At 34.6% G+C, this 24,267-nt stretch overlaps 1 protein-coding gene across 1 annotated transcript in view; it reads right to left on the bottom strand.

The window, feature by feature from the left end:
- HCRTR2 (hypocretin receptor 2) overlaps positions 1 to 24,267 on the bottom strand; it is a 110,329-nt gene that overhangs the window by 15,848 nt on the left and 70,214 nt on the right. The window contains exons 2-4 of the mRNA XM_004772409.3: positions 22,903 to 23,081; positions 15,236 to 15,479; positions 8,401 to 8,516 (exon numbers count right to left, since the gene is read on the bottom strand). Of these exons, the coding sequence (XP_004772466.3) occupies positions 8,401 to 8,516; positions 15,236 to 15,479; positions 22,903 to 23,081 (539 nt within the window). The remainder of the gene's footprint in view (positions 1 to 8,400; positions 8,517 to 15,235; positions 15,480 to 22,902; positions 23,082 to 24,267) is intronic.

Below are 24,267 nucleotides of genomic sequence, written 5' to 3'. Positions count from 1 at the left end.
TTTATATGTCATTAATTCACCTTTTAAGGGATACAGTTAAGTAGTTTTAGTGTATTAACAAAGTTAATCACGGTTATCACACTATCACTGCCTAATTCCAGAATATTTTCATCACCTGGAAATTAGACTCCAAATCTATAATAAGTCACTTCCCATTACTCCATCCTACTATCCTCTGTAACTACAAATCTTTCTGGTTCTAGCCTATTCTCTACATTTCATGTGAACAGAATCATAAAATACCTGGTCTTTCGTGTCTATTTTTACTTAAGAATAATTTCAAGATTCATCCATGTTGTAGTATGTATCAATAGTTCATTACTTTTTATAGCTAAATAATATTCCATTGTGTACATATACTACATTCATTTATCCATTAATGGACATTAATGGATAGCCACTTTTTGGCTACTATGTATAATGTTGTTGTGAACAATAATGTGTAAGTTTTTACGTGGACACATTTTCAGTTCTCTTGGGTATGTACCTAATGATTAAACTGGTAGGTCACATGGTAATCCTTAAAGATTTTGAGGAACGGCCAAACCATTTTCCAAAGTAGCAGCATCATTTTCTACACATTTTCTTCACATTTTTTCCATTTTCCAGCCATATAATGATAGTACTAATTTCTTCACATTCTCAACACATTAGAGTACTAATTTCTCCACATTCTCTCTTCACATTTCTCCACATTCTCACCAACCGTATAACGAGAGTACTAATTTCTCCACTTTCTCACAAAGATAAGTAATTATTATTATTATTATTATTTTTTATTTGTCAGAGAGAGGGAGAGAGAGTGAGCACAGGCAGACAGAATGGCAGGCAGAGGCAGAGGGAGAAGCAGGCTCCCCACGGAGCAGAGAGTCCAATGTGGGGCTCGATCCCAGGACCCTGGGACCATGACCTGAGCCAAAGGCAGAGGCTTTAACCCACTGAGCCACCCAGGCGCCCCTTGAGGAATTTTCCTTTTTTACAATATTAGGTCTTCCAATCCATGAACAGGAAATGTCATTTCATTTATGTAGTCCTTCTTTAATTTTTAAATGATGCTATGTGATTGTATATGTTATATATTTCTTCTATTAGACGTATTGCTAAATGTTTTACGCTTTTTAGAGATGTTTGAAATGGAACTCTTTTGTTAATTACATCTCTGGATTGTTCTTTGATAGTTTATAGAAATGAAATTAATTTTTATCTATCGATCTATTATTTTCAAAACTGGCTGAACTTGTTTTTAATTTTTTTGTGTGTGGATTCTTTAGGATTTCCTATAAACAGTATCATGTAATCTACAAATAGAGTTTACTTTTTACTTGTCAATCTTGATGCATTTTGTTATTATTCTTAATATTATTTCTTCAATAACTGAGCTGGATAGTATCTAGTTCTATTCAATTTTAAACAGAACTGATAAGATCAAACATCCCTATCTTGTTCCTGATACTAGCAGGGGAATATTCAATCTTTCACTATTAAATATGATGTTAGCTGTGGGGTTTTGTAGATTTTATTATCAAATTAAAGATGTCTCTTTTATGCCTATTTGGTTAAGTGCTTTTATCTTGAAAGGGTGTTGTATTTTGTCAAATGCTTTAGCTGCATTTATTGAGATGATCATGTCATGTGGGTTTTGTCTTTTCTCTTTTAATATTGTATGACTCTTTTTGATTTTCATATGTTAAACCCACATTGCATTGGTGAGCTAAATCACACTTGGCCATCATGTATAACCTTTTTTTACATATTGGGTTTGTTAGCATTTTGTTGAGTATACTACCCTATATTCATAAGTGTATTAGTTTATAGTTTTCTCTTGATATCTTTGTCTAGGTTTAATAGTAGCATACTACTATCACTTATGGAATGAGGTAAGGAATATTCCCTCCTATTCTGTTTTTTCAAAGAGTTTGTGAAGGTTTGGTGTCAATTATCCTTTAAATATTTGGTAAAATTCAACAGTGAAGACAGTTGTGCTTTTTCTTTGGGAAATTTCTTTATTACTAATTTAACCTCTTCATTTATAATAGGTCTATTCAAATTTTCTAATTCTCCTTTAGACAGTTTCAGTAGTTTGTGACTTTCTACACATTTGTCCATTTGCTCTATGCTATCTACTTTGTTGGTGTACAGTTATTCATAGTATTCGCTTACTCTTTGTATTTCTGTAATGTCTGTGGTGTTGTCCCTCTTTTACTTCTGATTTTAGTGATCTGAATCTTTTCTCTTTTTTCTTGTAATTATCTGTTATCTTTTAAAAGAACCAATTTTCAGTTTCACTGACTTTTATCTACTGATTTTTTAAAAAGAATTATTTATTAATTTTAGAGGGAGTGTGTGCAAGAATGTAGGAGCGGCAAGAGAGAGCAAGAGAGAGACGCAGACTCCCCACTGAGCTTGGAGCCTGATATGGGGCTCAATCTCACAAGCCTGAGATTACAGACTGCGCCAAAACCAAGAGTTTGGGATGCCTAGGTGGCTCAGTGGGTTAAAACCACTGCCTTCAGCTCAGGTCATGATGCCGGGTTCCTGGGATTGTGCCCTGCATCGGTCTCTCTGCTCTGTGGGGAGCCTGCTTCCTCTTCTCTCTCTGCCTGCCTCTCTGCCTACTTGTGATCTCTGTCTGTCAAATAAATAAATAAATAAATAAAATCTTTAAAAACAAACAAACAAACCAAGAATTAAGTCTCTTAATCACCTGAGCCAGCCAGGCACTCTGCCAAAATTTTATTTTTAAGTAATCTCTACACCTAACATGGGGCCCAAAATCACAACCCAGAGATCAAGAGTTGTGTGCTCCACAGACTAAGCCAGCCAGACACCCTGACACTCACAGTTTTGGTAAACTTTCTTTTAATATTACTATAGCCACTTCAGCTTTCTTTTGTTAGTGTTTGCATAGTAAACATTTTTCCCTACTACTTTACATTTAATCAATTTGTGTCTTTGAATATGAGATACGTCTTTTGTAGATAACATAGAATTAGACATTTTATGTTTGTTTGATCCATTCTGCCAATCTCTGGAGTGCTTAATTAATTTATATTTAATTATTGAATTGGATTATTTAATCATTAATTTGATTATTAAAAGGAATAATTTACATCTGTCATTTTACTTTGTTTTATATATATTATGTCTATTTTGTTCCTCTATTCCCCCATTGCTGCTTTATTTTGTGTTAAATAAGTATTTTTTAAAGAGATTTTATTTATTTATTTGACAGAGAGATCACAAGTGGGCAGAGAGGCAGGCAGAGAGAGGGCAGAGCAGAGAGCCTGATGCAGCTGGATCCCAGGACTGTGGGATCATGACCTGAGCTGAAAGCAGAGGCTTAACCCACTGAGCCACCCTGGTGCCCCAAATAAGTATTTTCTAGTATACCATTTTTATGTTCTTTTTTTTTCTTTCACTATAGTTTCTTAAGTATTTTCTTGGTGGTTGCCCTGAGAGTTACAACTACCAGCCTAAATAATATTTGGATTAATGGTAATTTGATTTTAATAGCATATAAAAATTTTGCTCCAAATTAGCTTCATTCCCATCTCCTTCCTTTGTATCACATCTTTACATTATAAACTGAATCTTTACAGTTTTATAATTCTTGCTTTATGCTGTTATCTCTTAAGTCAAATGGGAGAACAAAAGTATTACAAAGAAAAATACATTTATACTCTTTCATATTTACCTAGGTAGTTACTTTTACTAGTGTTCTTTATTTCTCTGTGTGAACTTGAGTTACCAGCTTTTGTTTCTGCCTCTGCAATTCCAGTTTGCTGTCTATTCCCTCACACTAGACTGACTTGTCATCACCTACCATTAATTATTTTAAGTTTTCTCAGAAGAATGTTGAAGAATAAAGAACAGTAGAAAAGACTGTGAGAAAAGTTGGGACAGGAAAAGTTTTCAAATTTATACTCCCTAGTAAGTTGAAATTTAGTTCAGACTCAAATATCAGTTATGGTTTATGGTTCATCCCCAGTTCCTCCAATAGTACAGACAATAGTAGGTGCTTACCAAATGTTTTTGGAATGAGTTAACATGAGTTCATATGATGATTAAAATTTAAATGCTGAATTATCTGAGGTCCAGAACTGGAAAGAATATTGTTATAGTCACATAAACTAAAATTAAGTGGGTCTAAAAAAGAAGACTTTTAGAGAAGAGTCTGTAGAATTTCCAGACTGACTAAATTCCCTGAGTCACATTGTCAAAAAAGAATTTAAGTAATAATTGTAGCAAAGCACTGGTTAAGTCTTTTAATAAAGCTGAAAGTTCTTGAGAAAGTCAGACAAGGTCATACACTTTGCTCACTAATAATCTTACACTTACAATTTCAAAGTATATAACAGATTCCATGCATCTGTAATTTTAAGCAAATAGGATAGGCCCTCCATTTGATGGCTCACTTGATTTAGCCAATGGCACACATAAGGCTTTGTAACTCTGTTTATAGACATTAACAGTTGGAAATTGAGAGTTGCTCAAGCAGAATTCTACATAATCACCCATTTGGGGTTAATTTACTTTATAGTGGCTGCTAAAGTGAGCTCAGCTGAACTTGTCATTTTCCATTCCAATCTGTTTTGTAAATGTTTTTAGTTTTACAGCCCAAGCATTTTACTGCAAATCTTTTGGATCTTATGGTTTATGCTAACCAGAACAATTCATCAAAAGAATATGGGTTACTTCTAAACCTGCAGTACAATTTTGAACGTTCTTTAGAGTTTGAGACATGAAGAACTATAAGCTTAAATAATGGAGAAATAAACTGGGCAGAGTTTAGCAGTTACCTATTCAACATTTTTTTGGAATACTTTCTTAGTGCAAGACACCATGTTAAGTGTTGGGGATTCAATGATGAACAAGACAGATTTAGGTACCTCGAAAGAGTTTTAAAGTTATGTCAACCTGTACATAAATGAATAAACAAATAAAAACTTCTATTATATGTAGTATACACTTATTAGTAAAAACTATGGAAGTAGGGAATGATCTTAACACTGAACATTCCTGGTCAAAATCGCAAACTCAATCTAAAACATCTTCATTCCTCTACGCTCATTCAATGATTTTCTCTTTCAAGAAATTTTTCAAATTCCAATTTTTCTATGAATATTTCGCTGAGTAACTGGGAAATGGATTTCCCGATGTTCTCTTCTATAAAAGTGTTCCCAGAACTTTCTCTTACTTTTCTACTCACTTTTTTCTTATAAAGTATTTATTGAGCAACTGGTATGTTCTAAGCATATACAAATTGGAGGGATAAAAGATGAAGAAGGGTAGAGTGTACTGTCTTCAGCTTTAGAGTAGAGCAGATAGACAAATACAAAAGGTTATTATAATGTTACTGAAAAGTACTATGAAAATGGAGCACCTGAGTGGCTCAGTCAGTTAAGTGTTTAACTCTTGATTTAAGCTCTGCTCATGATCTCAGGGTTATGAGACTGAGCCCCATGTTAAGCTCCATGATTGACAAGGAGTCTGCTTGAGATTTTCTCTTTCCCTTTCCCTCTGTTCCTTCCTCCTTTTGCACTCTCTTCCTCTCTTTCAATAAATAAATAAAATCTTTTAAAGAAGTTCTATGAAAGAGATCTATTTAAGAAAGTAGTCACATACATGGATTCAACACATACTTGTTATTTTAGATCTATCGGCAGAATTAGTTGAAAGAACCAATAACAGCATATATTGTTAAGGTATTTTAGTCAATGAGCACTTTCTCTGCTCTAGGCATTTGAATTAATTCATCAAATAAGTGTAATAATTCTATGAGATATCTACCTCTACCCTACTTTAAAATAATAAAAGAAAGGCAGAGAAATTTAAGAAATTGACAAAATTCATGCATCTATTAAGTTGTAGAGTCAGGATATAAACTCATGCAATCTGGACCTTGAGTCTGTGTTTCTGACTTCTTTGGACTATATCATTTGTGAATATTCACTTCTCAGCATGCAAGAAGATTCCTATTGCTCTATGACTTGTAGCATCTTTCTTTGAGGGAAGGATTCTTTCCTTCGCCATGGTCAGGCTTAACCACATGGCTTGTTTTGGTCAAAGAAGTATGAAGAGACTTAACATTATAGCAGTTCAAAGCAAAGATCCAAGAGATGTTGTATATTTCTTCCCACGTCCTTGCCTTTTCCCTCAGTCACAGAATGGCACATCCCAGAGAATACTGTTCCCTTAGCCTGAGTTCTGAAATAAGACAGTAAGTAGAGCACAGCCACAGCCTGTCCTCACTACTGACATGGAACATGAGTGAGACACACTGTTGGGGCAAGCCACATGCATTGTTTTTGTTGTTTTGTAAGAGCAGAATAGGGGCACCTGGGTGGCTCAGTGGGTTAAGCCGCTGCCTTCGGCTCAGGTCATGATCTCGGGGTCCTGGGATCGAGTCCCACATCGGGCTCTCTGCTCGGTGGGGAGCCTGCTTCCTCCTCTCTCTCTCTCTGCCTACTTGTGATCTCTCTCTGTCAAATAAATAAATAAAATCTTAAAAAAAAAAAAAAGAGCAGAATAACCTAGCAAAAGCTGACTAGTATAATAAAACTTACCAAGAAGTAAGTGCGATAGTAACAAACACCCTAAAATATGTGATATCGTGGCCAGAGGAACAGCATTGAAGAAACTATCATTGGGAAAATATAACTCGTGTTCTACAGTAGCACACATTTGTTACCTTCGTTGAAAAGACTGGGGGTTAGAATGATAGTAACTATTGGTACTGACTGCATTTTAAAGGTTATAAAAATAATTGTTGCTTTGTAAAAATAAAGGAATAGAAACAATTCGGAATGAAAGGATATACAAAGTTGAAAAATGCGACTATTGCCCGTATTCAACCAGTAAAAGATACCTTGAAAATTGCTTTGACTAAGAAAGGTTGAAGGAGACCCAAATTAAGACTCTTCCTCAAACAAAGACCAGATAAAAGTTTAGTGAATGAAACAAGATGGGATTGGGAGGGAGACAAACTAGAAGTGACTCTTAATCTCACAAAACAAACTGAGGGTTGCTGGGGGGAGGGGGTTTGGGAGAAGGGAGTGGGATTATGGACATTGGGGAGGGTATGTGCTGTGAAGTGTGTAAACCTGGTGATTCACAGACCTGTACCCCTGGGGATAAAAATATATGTTTATAAAAAATAAAAAATTAAAAAAAAAAAGGTTAGTGAAGTCTTTTTAATGAATTGAGGTGTCCCAGTAAATTCCATCAGTTGGGTAAAATATATCAGAACAAACAGATTAAGGGCATGGCTTTCCATGAGCCTGATAAGCTCTAAGTACTGGCAGTAAGTGTAGAGAAAGAGAGAGATACATCTCCAAGATATGTGGCATTTTAAGATACAATTTGTAAGTCCAAGAGGATGAGTTATATTCTTTGTCTAAACTTGGTGATTTACTTGCACTCATCAATGTTCAGCTTAAATGTTTCCTGCTTGCAATTAGGTACTCCTCTGCCACACCTCCCTCTGATCCCCAGCTTATATTTATTAAGATGATTTTCACTCTGCATCTGACTCCCTCCTCCAGTCTATGAATTCATCAGTGAATTTGACAGGAGCTTTTAGCTTTTTATCAGATACACATACAAAAGAAATACGATAAATATTTGATAAATGAATAACAGAGAATGAATATACTTGCTGATGTAGCAAGGTTATCTAACAAACTACAATACTCCCAAATCAGCATGATAAACTGTTTCTAAAAGTCGAAATTCTGCCTGATTCTCTACTGTGCTAAAAAAAAAAAAAAAAAAATCAGATCTTTGGAGCTGGAGACTTAACACGTAATAAAAGTACATAAATACATAATAAAAGTACATAAATTACATAAAAATACATAAATCTGATATAAAAGACAACATTCTTTACATACAGTCTCAGGAAATGTTAAAGAAATTTTTGTTATTTTTCATACAAAGTAAAGTTTATAATATTAGTCCTAGACAAAAATCAAGTCAATTAATCACAGAACAATACAATTTAAAGTCATTTAGGCAGTTCATAAATACACTCCTTAAATATCACCCTAAAAAAATGCTGAGACATATTTCCATGACTTGGGCCTCATTATTTTAGAGGAATACACAATTCTTTGGTATTCATGTTATGTTCGTTCTGTCTATTCTTAAATTTTATTTATTTTTTAAACATGTATTTGTTTATTTTAGAGAGAGAATGTGTTGGAGGAGCAGAGGGAGCGAATCTTCAAGCAGACTCTCCACTGAGCACGGAGCAGATGACATCAGGACCCTGAGATCATGACCTGAGCCAAAATTAAGAGCCAGCCACCCAACCAACTGGGCCACCCAGGCACCCCTCTTAAGTTTTATTTTTAAGTGCATCCGATAGAAAACACAAGGAAATTATTTGAAAATACATACCTGGCGACACCAGAGTTTACGAAATATTTGCAAGTAGGCCAACACCATAAGACACAGTGGTGCCATGTATGTCACCAGAAAGAAACAAATATGATACATCTTGGGGTAAATTTCACCTGGAATGAAAGCCAAAACAACAAAATCTTGTTTTATAATTCACAGATTTTTTTTTAAAGTTATGTCTGTCCATGTTTTGCCTTAAAGTACACATTTAACTCATGATTCTATGATTTGATATATGATATGTATGATTTCACTGGCATATTATACACAAACACACACACGCAAATACTGTAATATCATATTAACTGCTTACACTTAGTATACACATGTACACTAAATGTGAAGTCTTAACTTTATTTAATGTACTCAGATAAGAATAACAATTAGCCATTTCTTAATTTGTGCTAACATAGACTATCCAAAGTCAAGATTTCATTTATCAAAAAAAATTTTTCTGTCTGATTATCTCTGGCTAATTACTAAAAACTAATTTGGATTGCGCTACACTTGAAATTGCAATAAGAAACAAGATAATCTAACCTAATTGTTAATGCTTTTGGGAAAAGAATGTAAACTGAGTTGATTTCCTTATTAGAATATAAGTTTCTTGAGAAATGGGAAGCTATTCCCAGTTGTACCTCCATATACAATTGTGGAAAATTTTTGGAAAAATAAACACAGTGAACACTTAATGGTTCTTTTTGTTGATTACTATAACAATATAAAATTTCTCTTTCAGTATGTTGTGTGTATACATATATATGTATGCATGTACTTTTAATAAAAAATGTTATTTTTAGGGTTTTTTAAAGTTAATTTTTCAACAATTATGGTGTTGTTTTTTTTTTAATATTGATCTTATTTACTTAGTCATAAGCACCTTAGGATTGTAGTGATTTCTTATCATTAAGTCTATGTACACAGGTGATACATATCATAGATTAGTTATTTATTCAAGAGTCAATCATTCAATTAAGTAATAACATTGTGACTTAATATAAATTTTTTGGCTTTTTAAAATTTATTTGTTACTGACTTTTAATTATTTTTATTCATTATTTTAAATATTTTATTTTTAAGTAACCTCTACCCCCAATATGGGGCTCAGATTCACAACCCTGAGATCAAGAGTCACATGCTCCACTGACTGAGCCAGTCAGGTCCCCCTACTGACATTTTAAATGCTTTCAAGGATATTTTTCCTATACTAGTATTTGAATATATCACAGTGATCCAGCTACTTTTACTTAAGTGCAAAACAGGAAACAGAATAAATCCTACATGTATTTCATGGATATTAAAGGCCATACTTTGATATCATTCCAATTGCTAACAAAAGAAAATCTTTTTTTTTTCCTACTTCTAAGAATTAAGCAACCGAATTTGACTTTGATGTTGGCAATTAGGTTAGTTCCATACGATTACTGAGATACCATGCTATCAGCTCCATGCATTTTATTTTTTTCACTGCTTCAGAAAGGGCATATAGAACCATGAAGACTCAGATATGTGATCAAATGTGCTAAGGGCATATAGAGTCAAGATTAACCAATAATAACTGTGAAGATGACCACAGTAATCGCTAAGTTTATCGGTATATTTTAAGTGTATCTATGAGTTGAATATCATCCAAAGTCTTGAGTTCATAACCTTATCCTACTTAGTTAAGTTTAGTTGAGTTGGTTGATTTTAACATTTTCCTTAGTGTTCCTTCTAAAACCCTGTCTTCTTTATCTGGTCAATATTTTTCTTCACTGTTATCTCCAGAGGCCAGCAGGGTGCCTGTGCTAGCTGGGCGGTCTAAGAGATGGATTTGGGGCATCAGTTTTAGCTCCTCTGTTGCCCAAGTGGCCCACACCTAGCTCTTCAGTTGCTAACTTCCTTTCAAGTTTATCCTGTAAAACAGGCCAGTGACAAAAAAAGCAATAGAATCTAAGCAGCCTGAAGAGAGGGATGACAGCCTTCCCTTCAAGGGCTGCAGCCTGAGCAGCCTTCCATAAACCCATTTCCAAGGAGCTGGGGGATGACCTCAGCACTTCCCAGACACCTGAGAGGCCTTCGTTTTGAAGAAGGTGTCCCATGACATCCCCACATAAAAATACAGCTTTGAAGCCGACATACCTGTGAAGCCCTGATGTCACTACCTCAGACTAAACTGAGAGAGTAGAGGGGGATAGGTTTGGTAGGTTTGAGAGGCCATACTCTTCTTTTTTTAATTGTAGCTATGGATACTTTTCACTGTGGTAACAGTTCGGGTTTTGAACAGCTGGGAGAGAAAGCTCATTCTGCTGTCAGTATATTTATAAACAGTCGGTAAAATATGTAATTGGCTGGCAAATGTGTATTATGATAATGAGCACGCACACAGAAAAGTTGATCAAGTGAAATTACACTTGCAGGCTGGGATTGAATGTTTTAATAAAGAGATAATTGGGGAAACACGGTAGTCTTAACATTCTTCATTTCATGCTTACAGTCTAAGCTAATTGAAAAATCAGAAATGTCCCTGGAATTTTAAATTATATGTTTTGAAGCGATCTTTGCAGTCTCTCTGCACTTGATGAACAATGTCTTGAATATATTTAAGACATTTATATATAACCTCGAATGTAGTGACAGGAAATTTGTTCCACTTAAGTATTCATACTATAAAACCACATTTTAAAGACTGACAATCATTCAAAGTTGGTGTTTCTACTCAACTGATAAATAGACACAATCTAATAAATTCTTGCATGTATATCAAACAAATAAATAAGGAGAAAATGTGGATCTTTATTTAGTCACTGACGTCAGAGAGTAAAGAATAATATCGTATATTAATAAGACAAGAATTAATCTCAGAGAAGTTAGGTCCATTTTGAAAAAACTTGTTAATCTCATTATCCAAAAAACCACAAACATTTTCTCTTTCATGTTACATACATTAGGGACTCAATGGCTGAGTAAATTAACTTCTTAAATATTCAATATAAACTGTCTTTTCAAAGTTTAAAAATCCATTAAAGTTTACCTAAATCTTTAATATATTTTACTATCTTCTCTCTAATAAATATTTTCCATATATTTCAAAATCTTATTATATACCAGATGCTATAGTTAGTTTGACTATAAAAAAGGGCTCCGTTATTATTTCTTTCAGACCACTGAAGAACAATTCAGCAGTAAGCTCCAAGAAGAGAGATTATGAATTCTGGTGTCTAGAAAAATGTTTGGCTAACAGCATATCATTAAACATTGGATGACTGGTAAGACAATTATATATTTAGTGCAAAAACAAAGTTACTTTCCTTCCAATAGGAACTATTCTGTAAAACTATGCATTTGTAAATCAAGTAATCAAAAAACTGTGGCTATAATTCTGGAATAATTTTAATATTTTGGAAGTAAGAATTAATGTAACACATACCAAGACGTACTTTAAAGATCATTAAAATAAATATTAACACATTTATTTGTTTTTGAGTTATCAAGTGTGTCTGCTGGAACTTAGGGTTTGTGGTATTTTTTTTTTTTAATAAGCCGTAGGGAATAATAAACATAATGAGTTGCAGAAATAATTTATTGATAAAATATAAAATATTTCTGGTAATATTTTCAGTAAAACTAAGAAAGAGTTCTTAGTTATTTTGTACCACGAGCAAGATAGCATTTGCAAGGCTTTCCTAAAAGTATTTTGATGGATATGGATCAAATGACCACATTATTCATTGACTACATCCATGCTGGAATATATTGGCTCTAAAACAATTACGATATAACCATCTGCTTCTATAACTGTGTTACTGATTTAACTTAGGATAAAAATAAGAAATATAATTCATGAATTAATCTCAAATAGAACATATTTCACAACAAATTTTTTAAAGTTGGGCTAAATGTTTTTGACTGGAAAGATGTTTGAACTCTGAGAGCCAACACTGTAAAAGGTAATTTCCTATGGACTTTTTAGGTTGTGACTATCACACACATGTCCAAATTTAAACGTTTTAAACTGATCGTGAACTTCTAAATAGTCTATATTAACAAAGTTTATACTATGTATAATGACCAAAATGGAAAGAAACTGGTTTAATTCTTTCATATTCTTCTTTGAAAACATTAAGTGATTAACAACTTCTTTTAATATTCAAAAAGTTAATTTCATAAATTTCATTGTTTGATTTCGTGGATGATAAACTCAATTTTGTATTGCTTAATTTAAGCCTTTATGATCATGTTAAGTAATTGTGGGCTAATATAAAATCATTTTCAAATAGTTTTCCTCAATAACTTCTGAAGGCTGAGTTTAGATTTTTGAATACTCAACAGTAGGTGCTCCTGGGTGGCTCACTAAGTTAAGTGACAAACACCTGTTTGAGTCCCCTATCCAGCTCTGTGCTCAGCACGAAGCTGTTTGAGATTCTCTCTTCTCCCTCTGCCCCCGCCCCTGCTTGTGCTCTCTCTCCCTCTGTCTCTCTGTCACTAAATAAATAGAATACATAAAATTTTTAACAAACAAACAGACAAATAAATACTCAATAGTAGTCATTGTTACAGCTAGATAATAAAATGCTAAACATTGAAATGTTTTAGATATTTATATTTTTGCTCAAAGTAATTAGAAAATGATATGGTTATTGATTTAATCAGAATGACTGACAGGATTCCTTAGCTCTGCAATCATTTTTGGTAATGAAAGTGAATGCTAGAAGAAGAAAAGAAGGAAGGAAGGAAGGAAAGAAAGAAAGAAAGAAAGAAAGAAAAGGGAGGGAGGGAGGAAGGAAGGAAAAAAGCAAGAAAACAAACAAAAAAGAAAAGGTTATAGAATCAGTCCACAAACTTATCAACTAATTACCAAAATATTTCAGAGAAAATACTACTGATACAGGTTAAATCATAGGTGGATGTTTTAATCTATCATTTTCATAAACTTCAAGGATGCAACTTTTGAGTTGGAAGCTTAATTTTAAATATACTTCTTTGCTTCATAATCTGTAAATAATTTATGGCTCAATTTCATTATTAATTAACGAACACGTTTCGATCAAGAGATCTTTAGGCTGCTTTCCAGACAGAATTCATTGTATAAGAATTGCGTAAGACATGTCACAATTGGTCCCCAAACAACCTTCTTTCCAAACACAGTTCATTAGGCTGCATATCCCTACATGAAAGAAATTAGAGGTTTGGATCCTCTTTTCTTCTTTAAGGGATAGTGCTCATCGTTTGGGTTTTCTTGCTTCCTGGACACCCTTTCCTTTGTTCCCCATCTGGAGAACTTCTCCTCATCTTTAATTCTTTGCTGAAATGTTAGCAGCTTCTTTGTAAACTTTTGTTCACATGGCCAGGACTGAGTTTGTTCTCACATTTGTGTTCCTAGCACTTTGTACACCAGTATATTAAAATACGAATCACACCATAAACATTTGTTTACTTGCCTTTTAGCCTCACTACATGGAATGTGTTCCCCTAGGCAGAATATATTTCTTTCCAGGTTGGCATAATTCCTGGCATATCCTAAGTGCTCAAGATGTTATTTGAACATTAAATAAATGGGACTTAAGACTCTTAAGAAATACTCTTACCATTTTGGAATTTTCCATTTGTTTTGTTTTTTGTTTTTTCCTACACCGCTAAATGGGGAAAAGATGAAGAAGATCCAGAGAAAATACAGCAAGTGAATTGCTAATTCGTTTTTGGGATAAGAGACAGTAAACTGTGACATTTTAGTTAATGTAAGACTTGGGATAATATATGAAAAATAATCCCGGGGTCATTTAAATTTTACCTTGTTGTCGTCAAAGCATATGACTTATTTTTCAATTCGTGCTTTTTTGTTTTTCATTGTTTCAAATCAAAGTATCAATGTAGGAGTTCATATAAATTCAAAGAGTCAAAAATACCAGATCTATAATCAATGGGGCATACAGCTTTTGTTAATACATTTTTAAATAAGCATAAATGTGCATCTGGCAAATAAAAATTCTTTCCTAATGTCTAAATTCTCTATGATCCATTGATATATACTTATCCAGATGAAGACATATCATTTTCCTCAAATTTAATGTAATAATTTTGTAACTAGTTCATGATATACTCAAATGCAGGATTAGTTGATTTCCTGTCATTCTTTGCTGTGTCCAGGTTTGTGCCATTATTAGGCATTGAAAGAAGTGTTTCCACTGTTACAGAAAAACCTCAAAGGCTATCACTGAGAGTTTTGAACCAAAGGAACATAAGACCTCCAAACTTTTGCTTGTTTAAATTTAATTACCATATGTAAATATTCATAAGTAATATAATTCTTAAATCAGAAAACAATTATGTCAGTGATATAACTTATCATCTTAGTATGTTACAAATAAATATATCATATGGAGATAATCTGACTCAGAGAAGAGCACAGGTCCACATACTCAACTCCAGTCAGGTTCCCAGGCAAGACATGGGTTTAAAATGAAAATTCCCAGTTATATCTGAAGTCCATTAAGGAACTTGACACTCTTCCTATCTTGTAAATGTTAATTATTCCAGAATACATATTTGGATCATATAAAGGAGCTTTTGTTTTTTTTTAGAGAATTTAAGAAAAGCTGACATAATCAAATCTGAGTTATAGGAAAAATCCTTCCTTTCATTCCCTATTTGAAAAATATGAAAACCAGCTAACTACATAGTATTTCCAAAGGACCGAGTAGGCAGACTTAATCTGTGAAACTGTTGCTTTTCATGCTTCTGCAAAACGATATTAACAGGTGTCAATAAAATGCACAAGGCCAGCTTTATAATGGCCATGCAAATAATACTTTTAGTTGCACTCTTGTCCGCTTATGGACCATAATATACTCACCACCCCAGCGCTCATCACACACTGTAAAGAGAGTGGTTTTATTGGCTAAGCCGGGAAGCATGGTGCTGCACTCCATGACGATGGCCTGAGGAATCATTATAATGCAGGAGACGATCCAGATGATGACAATGCTGTTCCTGGCCCTCTTGGCTGTGCTCTTAAACATCAAAGGATGACAGATTGCATACCATCGATCCAAGGCAATGCAGCTCAGTGTAAGGACAGACACTGACACGGACACAGTCTAGAGAGCAAAAGAACACAGAACAAGAGAAGCCCTTGGTGTTAAATGGATCATTCTTAATGGACTTACTGTAGTAGAGAAAGGGTCACACAGATAATCAGGTTCAAAGTTGTGAGAAAATATTTCATAGAAGGATTTTTAATAAATAATAATATTAAAAATATATTAGGAAAACAGCTTTCTTATTAAACATGGTAAAGGTGCTATGAAAACATTGCAATCATTTTATGCTAAATGTGTTATATGACATGTCTTGCTTTTAAAATATCATATGGAAATTTGATTGCAGTGCATTTAATTAGCATTTTTTAAAAATTATGGATACCTCAGTCTATATTTTCAAATAACAAACGTTAATTGTACATTGGTTCATTTCCAGCATGTTGTACCCACAGGCAAGTATTATGTTAGAAGCAAATTCTCTACGGATCTCCTCACCAGAGTTTGCTTATTGTTGGTGTAAACAACTCTCCTCTAAAACTCAAACAGGTTCATCTAGTCCAGATTTCCATAATTAACGCCTTCATAAGTGGTACTTTAACTTGGAGCTTTAAGAAAATAGTAAAGACAACATGTTAAGCATGCCTATACCCACATGATCAGTTGATGTAAATATATGTAATATATACTCTTAAATGGATGAACCACTGATTCCAGTATCACTCTCAAAATCCCATCTCTAAAAAGAAACCTCATTCCCTTTTCTTTTCTCTCAGTACTTACAATAAGTATTACGTGATATAGTACAGTTATTTTCATTTAATTAATTGTCTGTCTTCTCTATTGGAACAAAGCTCTGTGGCAGGAAGGACTGCTACTGTTTTTGTTTATTTTCACAACCTTGTCTCCATACCTACTTGCACAATGTTTGATGGGCTTAATTTTTTTTTTTTTTTTTTTTTTTACTTAAGGAATAGTTATAAGCCTCGTTCTAAAGTAATAAATGTGGTCTGGTCCTCTTTCTCATATTTCTGGTTCTATTCTAGTTGTATTGTTGTATTGATCCCACCCTGTGTCGAAGGTAAGCCATCTTTATTTCTTACCTCAGGACCTTCTTTGTGAACTCATTGACTTTCCGTGCATATGACTGAAAAGGATCTAAGAGCCTGGGCAGTACAGGAGAAAAGTCTAATAGTTGGCTAATTAGTTGACTAATAGTCATGGATATAGTCAGGATGACCAATTTGTTTTACATCTCCCACCATCGAGTTGTGCAGTGTTGGATTACCCATTTTACTGTTTTGTTTTGTTTTGTTTTGTTTTTAGATTTATTTATTTATTTGAGAGAGAGAGAAAGAGCACACATGTGCGTGCAACAGGAAGGAGGCAGAGGAAGAGAATCTCAAGCAGACTCCCCGCTGAGCCCAGAGCCTGACATGTGGTTCAATCTTATAACCCATGAGATCATGACCTGAACAGAAATCACGAGTTGGGTACTTAAGCGACTGAGCTACCGCGGCACCCCACCCATTTTATAGTTGTAAGCCAAAAGCACATGTGTTGCTATTTTTCCTGTTAAGTGAGTGAAACTTACAGGATACAGTTCTTGTTACTCTGATTCTTTTATTCTTTCTGGAAAAGGCAGTATAGTTGAAATCAATTCTGCAACCAGGTTTCCTGAGTATGAATCCAATCTCACTTGATAAATATATGATCTTGGCCAAGTTCCTTAGCCTCCCTATACTATAGTTTTCTCATCTGTAAAACTGGATGATAATAGTGCCCAACCGTGGAATTACAGGGAGAGTCAGATGATATGTGAAATGCCTAGCCCTGGTCTGTCCCATAAATGCTTTGTAAGTGGTAGTTATTACTTATTATGATTATGGCAATGATTATGGTGATTATACTATTAGTTTTCTCTTCCATTCTCAAGCTTAGCAGTCTAGCTTTTAATTGGAACAGGCTGCTTTTTAGTGAGAAAAAAAAATCACAGAAATTATAAGTAAAAGCCTAAACTAGACTACATTATTGAAGGTTTTATTGCATTTTAAATGTAACTTTAAAGGCTGAACTCTATCAGAGAAAGTTTAGATTGGTTGATGACTCCTGAGGATTATTTGGTCCACGGTAGAGCTAATTCGAGTGTCCTTCTCAAACCAACCACTTTTTTTCCCTTGCAAATATGTCAAGCACCCAGGGGCCCCAATACTATTGGTAACTTGGGAATAGAACCCATGGTACTTTAGATCTGCACAGCTGACCTTTCCTAATTTCTGGGCCAGGGCTATACTTATCCAATTTAGCTATCAGAAGGGTAAAATGCTCAATAAAGCTTAGTGATTTATCATTCATGAATTCTAATCAACATAAGTTAATGGGATAGAAATAGCATGGCTCAAGTTAAAAAATAATTTCTAGTATTTTCCTTTACTATTAAATAGCAATAATTAATTTAAAAATAGTTCACTGGAAAGACTGCCATCCAGTCAACCAAGGAACAGTTATCTGTTACATGAGAGAATATGCTGTTAATCTAACAGTAGGATCCATTGAATGGACCCTTGGCAATTGATGATTTAATATTCACTGTTTGACTACTGTATTTGCTGGTGCATAATACATACTAACGTCCAATTAATGACATTTTCTTGGGAGGGTATATAAAGTTGCATCTTATCCCGAGTGATTACAAATGAGTTTCTTACGTCTTTCACTCCTGGGAATGTACTTCTGTGTGCCTTTTTCACTTAGAATTTGATATTAGCTTAAATCAACCAGGTACCAAATCATTTGAGAATGAATCCAGTCTATGGTATGAATGTTATAAATTAGGTGGGATAAGATGATGTGAATGTCTGCTATAGGCACTTGACCTTTTACCCTACTATGGGCACCCTGTGGTCAGGGAATGCTGGAGACTTGTTCCAGTAAATGATGAGTCTGTTCTATGCTAGCATATAGCTATGACAAAAGACCTCAAAGATCGATGGCAAGTAGAAATGGAAATTCAGGGGCACCTGGTTGACTCAGTCAGTATAGCATGAGACTCTTGATCCTGGGTTGTGAGTTTGAGCCCCACATTGGGTATAGAGATTACATTAAAATTTTTTAAAACTAAAGAAAAAGAGAAAGAGAGGGAGGAAGAAAGAAAAAAGGAAAAGAAACAAGTTTTGTTATATCATAGATCTGGACAGAGGGACTGATAGACTGGAAGGTGGGTAAGTGTTACTGAGAATGAAGGAGCCCTATTCTACCACCTATCACCCACCATCTCCATCTCAGGTGGCCTTTTGTTCTTCTTTTCCTGACATTGCCTATACAGAGCTTCTTCTGCAGTTGAAAAAAAAAAAAAGTCACTCTAAAAAGTACCAACTGCTCCCATAAGTGTGAGAAGAAAAATGAAACATGTCTTAATTTTCTAAGAAATTTATGTTAATTATTTGATACATAGCCCAGTTAACGTTAATAGTCTTAGATTTAAGGAGTTACTAAAGATACAAAAGCGTCGTTTGAATTATTCAGCAAAGCTTTATTACATTTGTGAGATTTTTAAGATTTTTGAGCATTTCGAGAAGTGTTATTATATATCAGTCATAAACCTAAAGGTTTCTTTATATTGTATTTAGAAGAAAAAGGACATATAGGTCATAGAAAATTAATACATGTCCTAAGAATATCAAACATAACTGAATAACCTTAAAATCTGGCTGGATAAACACTTTTGTGATATGTTTTTAAACATTCAGTGGGACATAAATTTCATATCAGGGACTGATATGAAACTGAAACATCAGTTTCAGAATATCACAACTAAGGGAAAACAACTATTCAAATTTGAATGAACAGCTTATTGTTCATTGATACTATTCATTCCATTTGGGGAAATTCTATGGAAAATGGGCAATAAATGTTGAGAGAATTTGAAGATACTAGTTTAACTAGGGCACCCAGTTTTTTGTGCATATATAATTTTTCATCAAGAAGTAATGCTGAATGAGGTAATGAATGGATCTAGTCTTTTTCACTTGACTTACATCTTGTGGTTACTCTGTAGTTTTCCTTGGCCTATGGAGGAGAGATTCAGTTGAGGTCTTGACTAGACAGGACACTATCTATAGAGAAGCTAACAAAATCTCCCAGGAAAAGAAGATATTTCATCACAGTAGGACTTGTTAATAAGTTGTGCTAAATGAAATAGTACTATCAATAATTTTAAGAGGGACCCATGTCTTGCATCACTCTCTGGATACACACTACATCTAGACTGTCCTTGACTGTTCACAGAAGAGTCTGGAATACCTGGTCTATAAGAAGTTATTATGTACAGTTGGATCATATGAAGAGAGTATGTATAGTTTTATAGAGCAGGATTGTACTTACTACAGGAAGATCCACTCCTCCCTCATCACCCCACTGTTCATTGGGGAATCTTCTAGTTTGTAGAGAGAGCGTAAAGTATTCTCGCTCAGCCAGTAGAAGAGTCCGGACAACAGCAGGTATCTAGAAACTTAAGAGGATCCCTCAAATTTTCCCCTGGGTGGTTATTAAAACCAAGAGATGGTAAAATATTAGAATTCTGGTCTATTTGTAATGTCTCCTATGTCTCTAGGCAAAACTTAAGACTAATTTGTTACTTATTTTTTTAAAATAAGGATACTTTTCTCTGTTGCTCAATGTACTACTTATCTCAAAACAGAAAAAGTTACTGAATTTTATTTTTGTAACACATTCATGGTTTTCATCTGATTGACACAAACTAACCTTCTAGCTAATGTTTGCAATAAAGCTTACAATGTCCATGGCATTTTACACTTGCTATTCTGTCAATGATGTCTAAACTTATCTAAAAGATTACCACTTTTCCTTATGAGGTTATTGAAAAACTATTGAGCTGAAGATCTCTTCAAAACACTTCGGATCCAAAGGCATAAATGAAACAAGATGGGATTGGAGGGAGAGAAATCATAAGAGACTCTTAATCTCACAAAACAAACTGAGGGTTGCTGGGGAGAGGGGTGTAGGGAGAGGGTTGTTGGGTTATGGACATAGGGGAAGGTATGTGCTATGGTAAATGCTATGGAGTGTGTAAACCTGGCGATTCACAGACCTGTGCCCCTGGGGCTAATAATATATTATATGTTAATAAAAAATAAAAAAATTATAAAAAATAAAAAAACTTTTAAAGATAAAAAAAAAAAAAACCAACCTTGAGGGGGAAAAAAAAAAATTCAGATCCAAAAGCTTAATCAACATAATTTCCAGCAATGGCTATTTATGTCTCCCCCCAACTTTTGTTTTTAATTAAAACTTTATTTTGGGGGTACATTTAAGATCACAGCAAAATTGAGGGGAAGGTACAGAGATTTACTATATGTTCCCTATCTGTCCCATTATCAACATCCCTCCACCAGAGTGGTACATCTGTTACAACCGATGAACCAACACTGACACACCATCATCACAAGAAGCCCATAGTTTATATTTTGGTTCACTCTTAGTGGTGTACATTCTATGCATTTAGAAAAGTGTATAATGACAGGTACCCACAATTACACTATCATATCACAATTTTCTGTGCTCATCTCTGCCACCCATTTATCTTTTTACTCTCTCTAGTTTTGTCTTTTCCAGAATGTCATATTATTGAAATCATATAATATATAGCCTTCTCAGGTTCAGCTTCTTTTACTTAGTAATATGCATTTGAGTTCCCACATGTCTTTTCATGGCTGGACAGTTCATTTTAGTGTTGAATAATATTCTACCTGTATGTCTGGATGTACAACACTTAATTTATCCATTCTACTACTGAAGGACATCTTGGTTGCATCCAAGTTTTGGTGATTGTGAATAAAACTGCTATAAACATTTGTATGCAAGTTTTCGTGTAGATGTAAGTTTTCAACTCCTTTGGGTTAATACCAAAGAATGCAATCGTTGGATCATATGAAGAGAGTATGTATAGTTTTATAGGAAACTCCCAGAGTGTGTATCAAAGTGGCTGTACCATCAGCAATAAATGAGAGCTCCTAGTGCTCCACATTCTTACCAGCTTTTGGTGTTGTCAGAGTTCTAGAATCTGGCGATTCTACTTGGTATATAGTGGTATTTCTTTGTTGTTTTAATTTGCATTTTGCTTATGAGGTATGGTGAGGAACATCTTTTCACATGCTTCTTTGCCATCTGTATATCTTATTTGATGAAGTTCTGTTCAGGTCTTAAGGGCCATTTTTTTTTTTAATTGGGTTATTTCTTTCCTTATTGTTGAGTTTTAAGTGTTCTTTGTATGTTTTGGATCTCAGTACTTTATTATATGTATCTTTTGAAAATATTTTTTTCTGGGTCTCTGTCTTCCAATTCTCTTGTCTTCCACAGAGTAGAAGTTTTTAATTTTAGTGAAGCTGGCTTATCAATTATTTCTTTCAAGGTACATGCCTTTGGTATCGTATCTAAAAAGTCATCAATATAACCGAAATCATCTAGGTTTTCTTCTTTGTTATCTTATAGGGGTTTTATAGTTTTACAATTTATACTCAGGTCTACAATCCATTCTGAGTTAATTTTTGTCAAGAATGTAAGGTCTGTATCTTATTTTGTTGTTGTTGTTGTTGCTGTTGACATGTCCGATTGTTCTACCTGCACCAATTTTTCATTATTGGCAGCATATTTTCATTCCTTCCAAATACTGTGATCACCATCTGGGAACTGGATGGAGTAGGGAATGAGGGGTGGAGGATGGTTACAAGAAGACAAGCAGAGAATGGCACAATCTCATTCAGTGTCCAGTTGCTAAAGAGAATCCATCTCTTTGAGGGATGTGACTGTGCTCACTAGTTTAAAAACATTTCACTTTCAAAAATCTTTAGAACTATCAGAATATCCATCACAAAATTATTCTCTGAAAGTATTTGTTCTCAGTTTTTTTATGGTATTATTCATTATTATCCTTTTCTAATAATTGAATCACAAAGAACTTATGTATTTGTCTTGATGGCACACATTCAATAAAGCAGAACAGAGCTTCCAAACCTGGTAGTATGATTCAGAACCAACACTAAAATCTGTTTACTGTATTTGCTTTGATCACATAGCTTTAATTTCTCAGTGTGAAACAAAACCACTTATAAAAATAGACAGAACTTGCTTATTTGAATAAGAGTCTCAATCATTAATTTGTTCAATTTCCTCATTTTACAATGGAAAAATTAGACATCAAAGAAATAAAAGGGTTGTCAGCATCTAATGACTTGAGGATTCTGTTCCTTTATTTTTTTTTACCCAGAACTTAACTTATTTACCCCAAAATATCAAATATTACTTTTCTCAACTTTGCTAATTCTGTAAGCAAGTATATTTGTCTCTTAGCTCACTAGTTAACCTAAAAGATGATTACAAGTGAAAATACTTTTCAATATTTAATAGAAGATACTTTTTCAGTAACTTCTGTGTTTGGATCAAAAGAAGTGTGAAAAACAATTACCTGTAAATATGGAATAACTTTACAGAGGGACTGTCCAAAGAACCAGGTCTCAGTGATGTCCACCACCAGTGTGGCCGGGAGGCAGGTAATTGTCACGAGCACATCAGCCAGAGAAAGGTTGACTATGAAGTAGTTGGTTACCGTCCTCATGTGGTGGTTCTTCCACACTGCCACACAAACTAATTTTGGGGGGAAAAAGAATAGTTACTATTAAGGACTAAATATTCATATCCTCACAAAATTCATATGTTGAAATCCTAACACCCAGTATGATGGTATTAAGAGGTGTGTTTTAGGAGCTGAATAGATCATCATGGTAGAGCCCTCAAGAATGGGATTAGTGGGGGCGCCTGGGTGGCTCAGTGGGTTAAGGCCTCTGCCTTCGGCTCAGGTCATGATCCCAGGGTCCTGGGATCGAGCCCCGCATCAGGCTCTCTTCTCTGCAGGGAGCCTGCTTCCTTCCCTCTCTCTCTCTGCCTGCCTCTCTGCCTACTTGTGATCTCTGTCTGTCAAATAAATAAATAAAATCTTAAAAAAAAAAAAAGAATGGGATTAGTGGGGCGCCTGAGTGGCTCAGTGGGTTAAGCCTCTGCCTTCAGCTCAGGTCATGATCTCAGGGGCCTGGGATCAAGCTCCACATCAGGGTCTCTGCTCTGCTCAGCAGGGAATCTGCTCCCCCCCCCCCCCGCAACCCTGCTCTCTGCCCGCCTCTCTGCCTACTCGTGATCTCTCTCTCTCTCTGTCAAATAAATAAAATAAAATAAAAAAATAAAATCTAAAAAAAAAAAGAATGGGATTAGTGTCCTTATTAAAGGGACTTCAGAGAGATCCTCTGATGCTCCCACCTCTTGAGGACAAAGTGAAAAAACTGTTGGCTATGAACCAGGAAATTGACCCTCACCAGACACTGAATCTGCCACATCCTTGATTTTGGACTTCTCAGATTCCAGAATTGTAAGAATTAAATTTATGTGACTTAAGAGCCACCTAGTATATGGTATTCTGTTATAGCAGCCCAAATAGACCAAGACAATAACTATACAAAGAAAATAGGTATTGATCCTGTAAAGAGCACAAATAACTATTGAAAAAGGAAGATGATGTAAGACTATACTGTTTTCATTGAATCAGTCAGTCTGTGTGAATGTTGAATCCATGCTTAACCTCAGTTCATTTACCTTACAAGACATTTCTCAATGGATCATAATACTGCATTCATTTCTACTTGATTTTGAATTGTGATTCCCAGAAGTTTAAGAACGATCTTTCATTCTTTTTTCTATTCCCTCAGTGCTCAGCTTGTAGTAGAGACATAAGAAATATTTACTGAAGTGAGATGAATTAGGAGCCAGCTATTTTCAATGA

This window comes from Mustela putorius, unplaced genomic scaffold (assembly GCF_011764305.1).
Source record: "Mustela putorius furo isolate JIRA1106 unplaced genomic scaffold, ASM1176430v1.1 tig00003983_pilon_pilon_pilon, whole genome shotgun sequence".
Classification (NCBI taxonomy): domain Eukaryota; kingdom Metazoa; phylum Chordata; class Mammalia; order Carnivora; family Mustelidae; genus Mustela; species Mustela putorius.
Note: the sequence above shows the minus strand (reverse complement) of the source record. Positions and strands in the feature narration are given on the sequence as shown.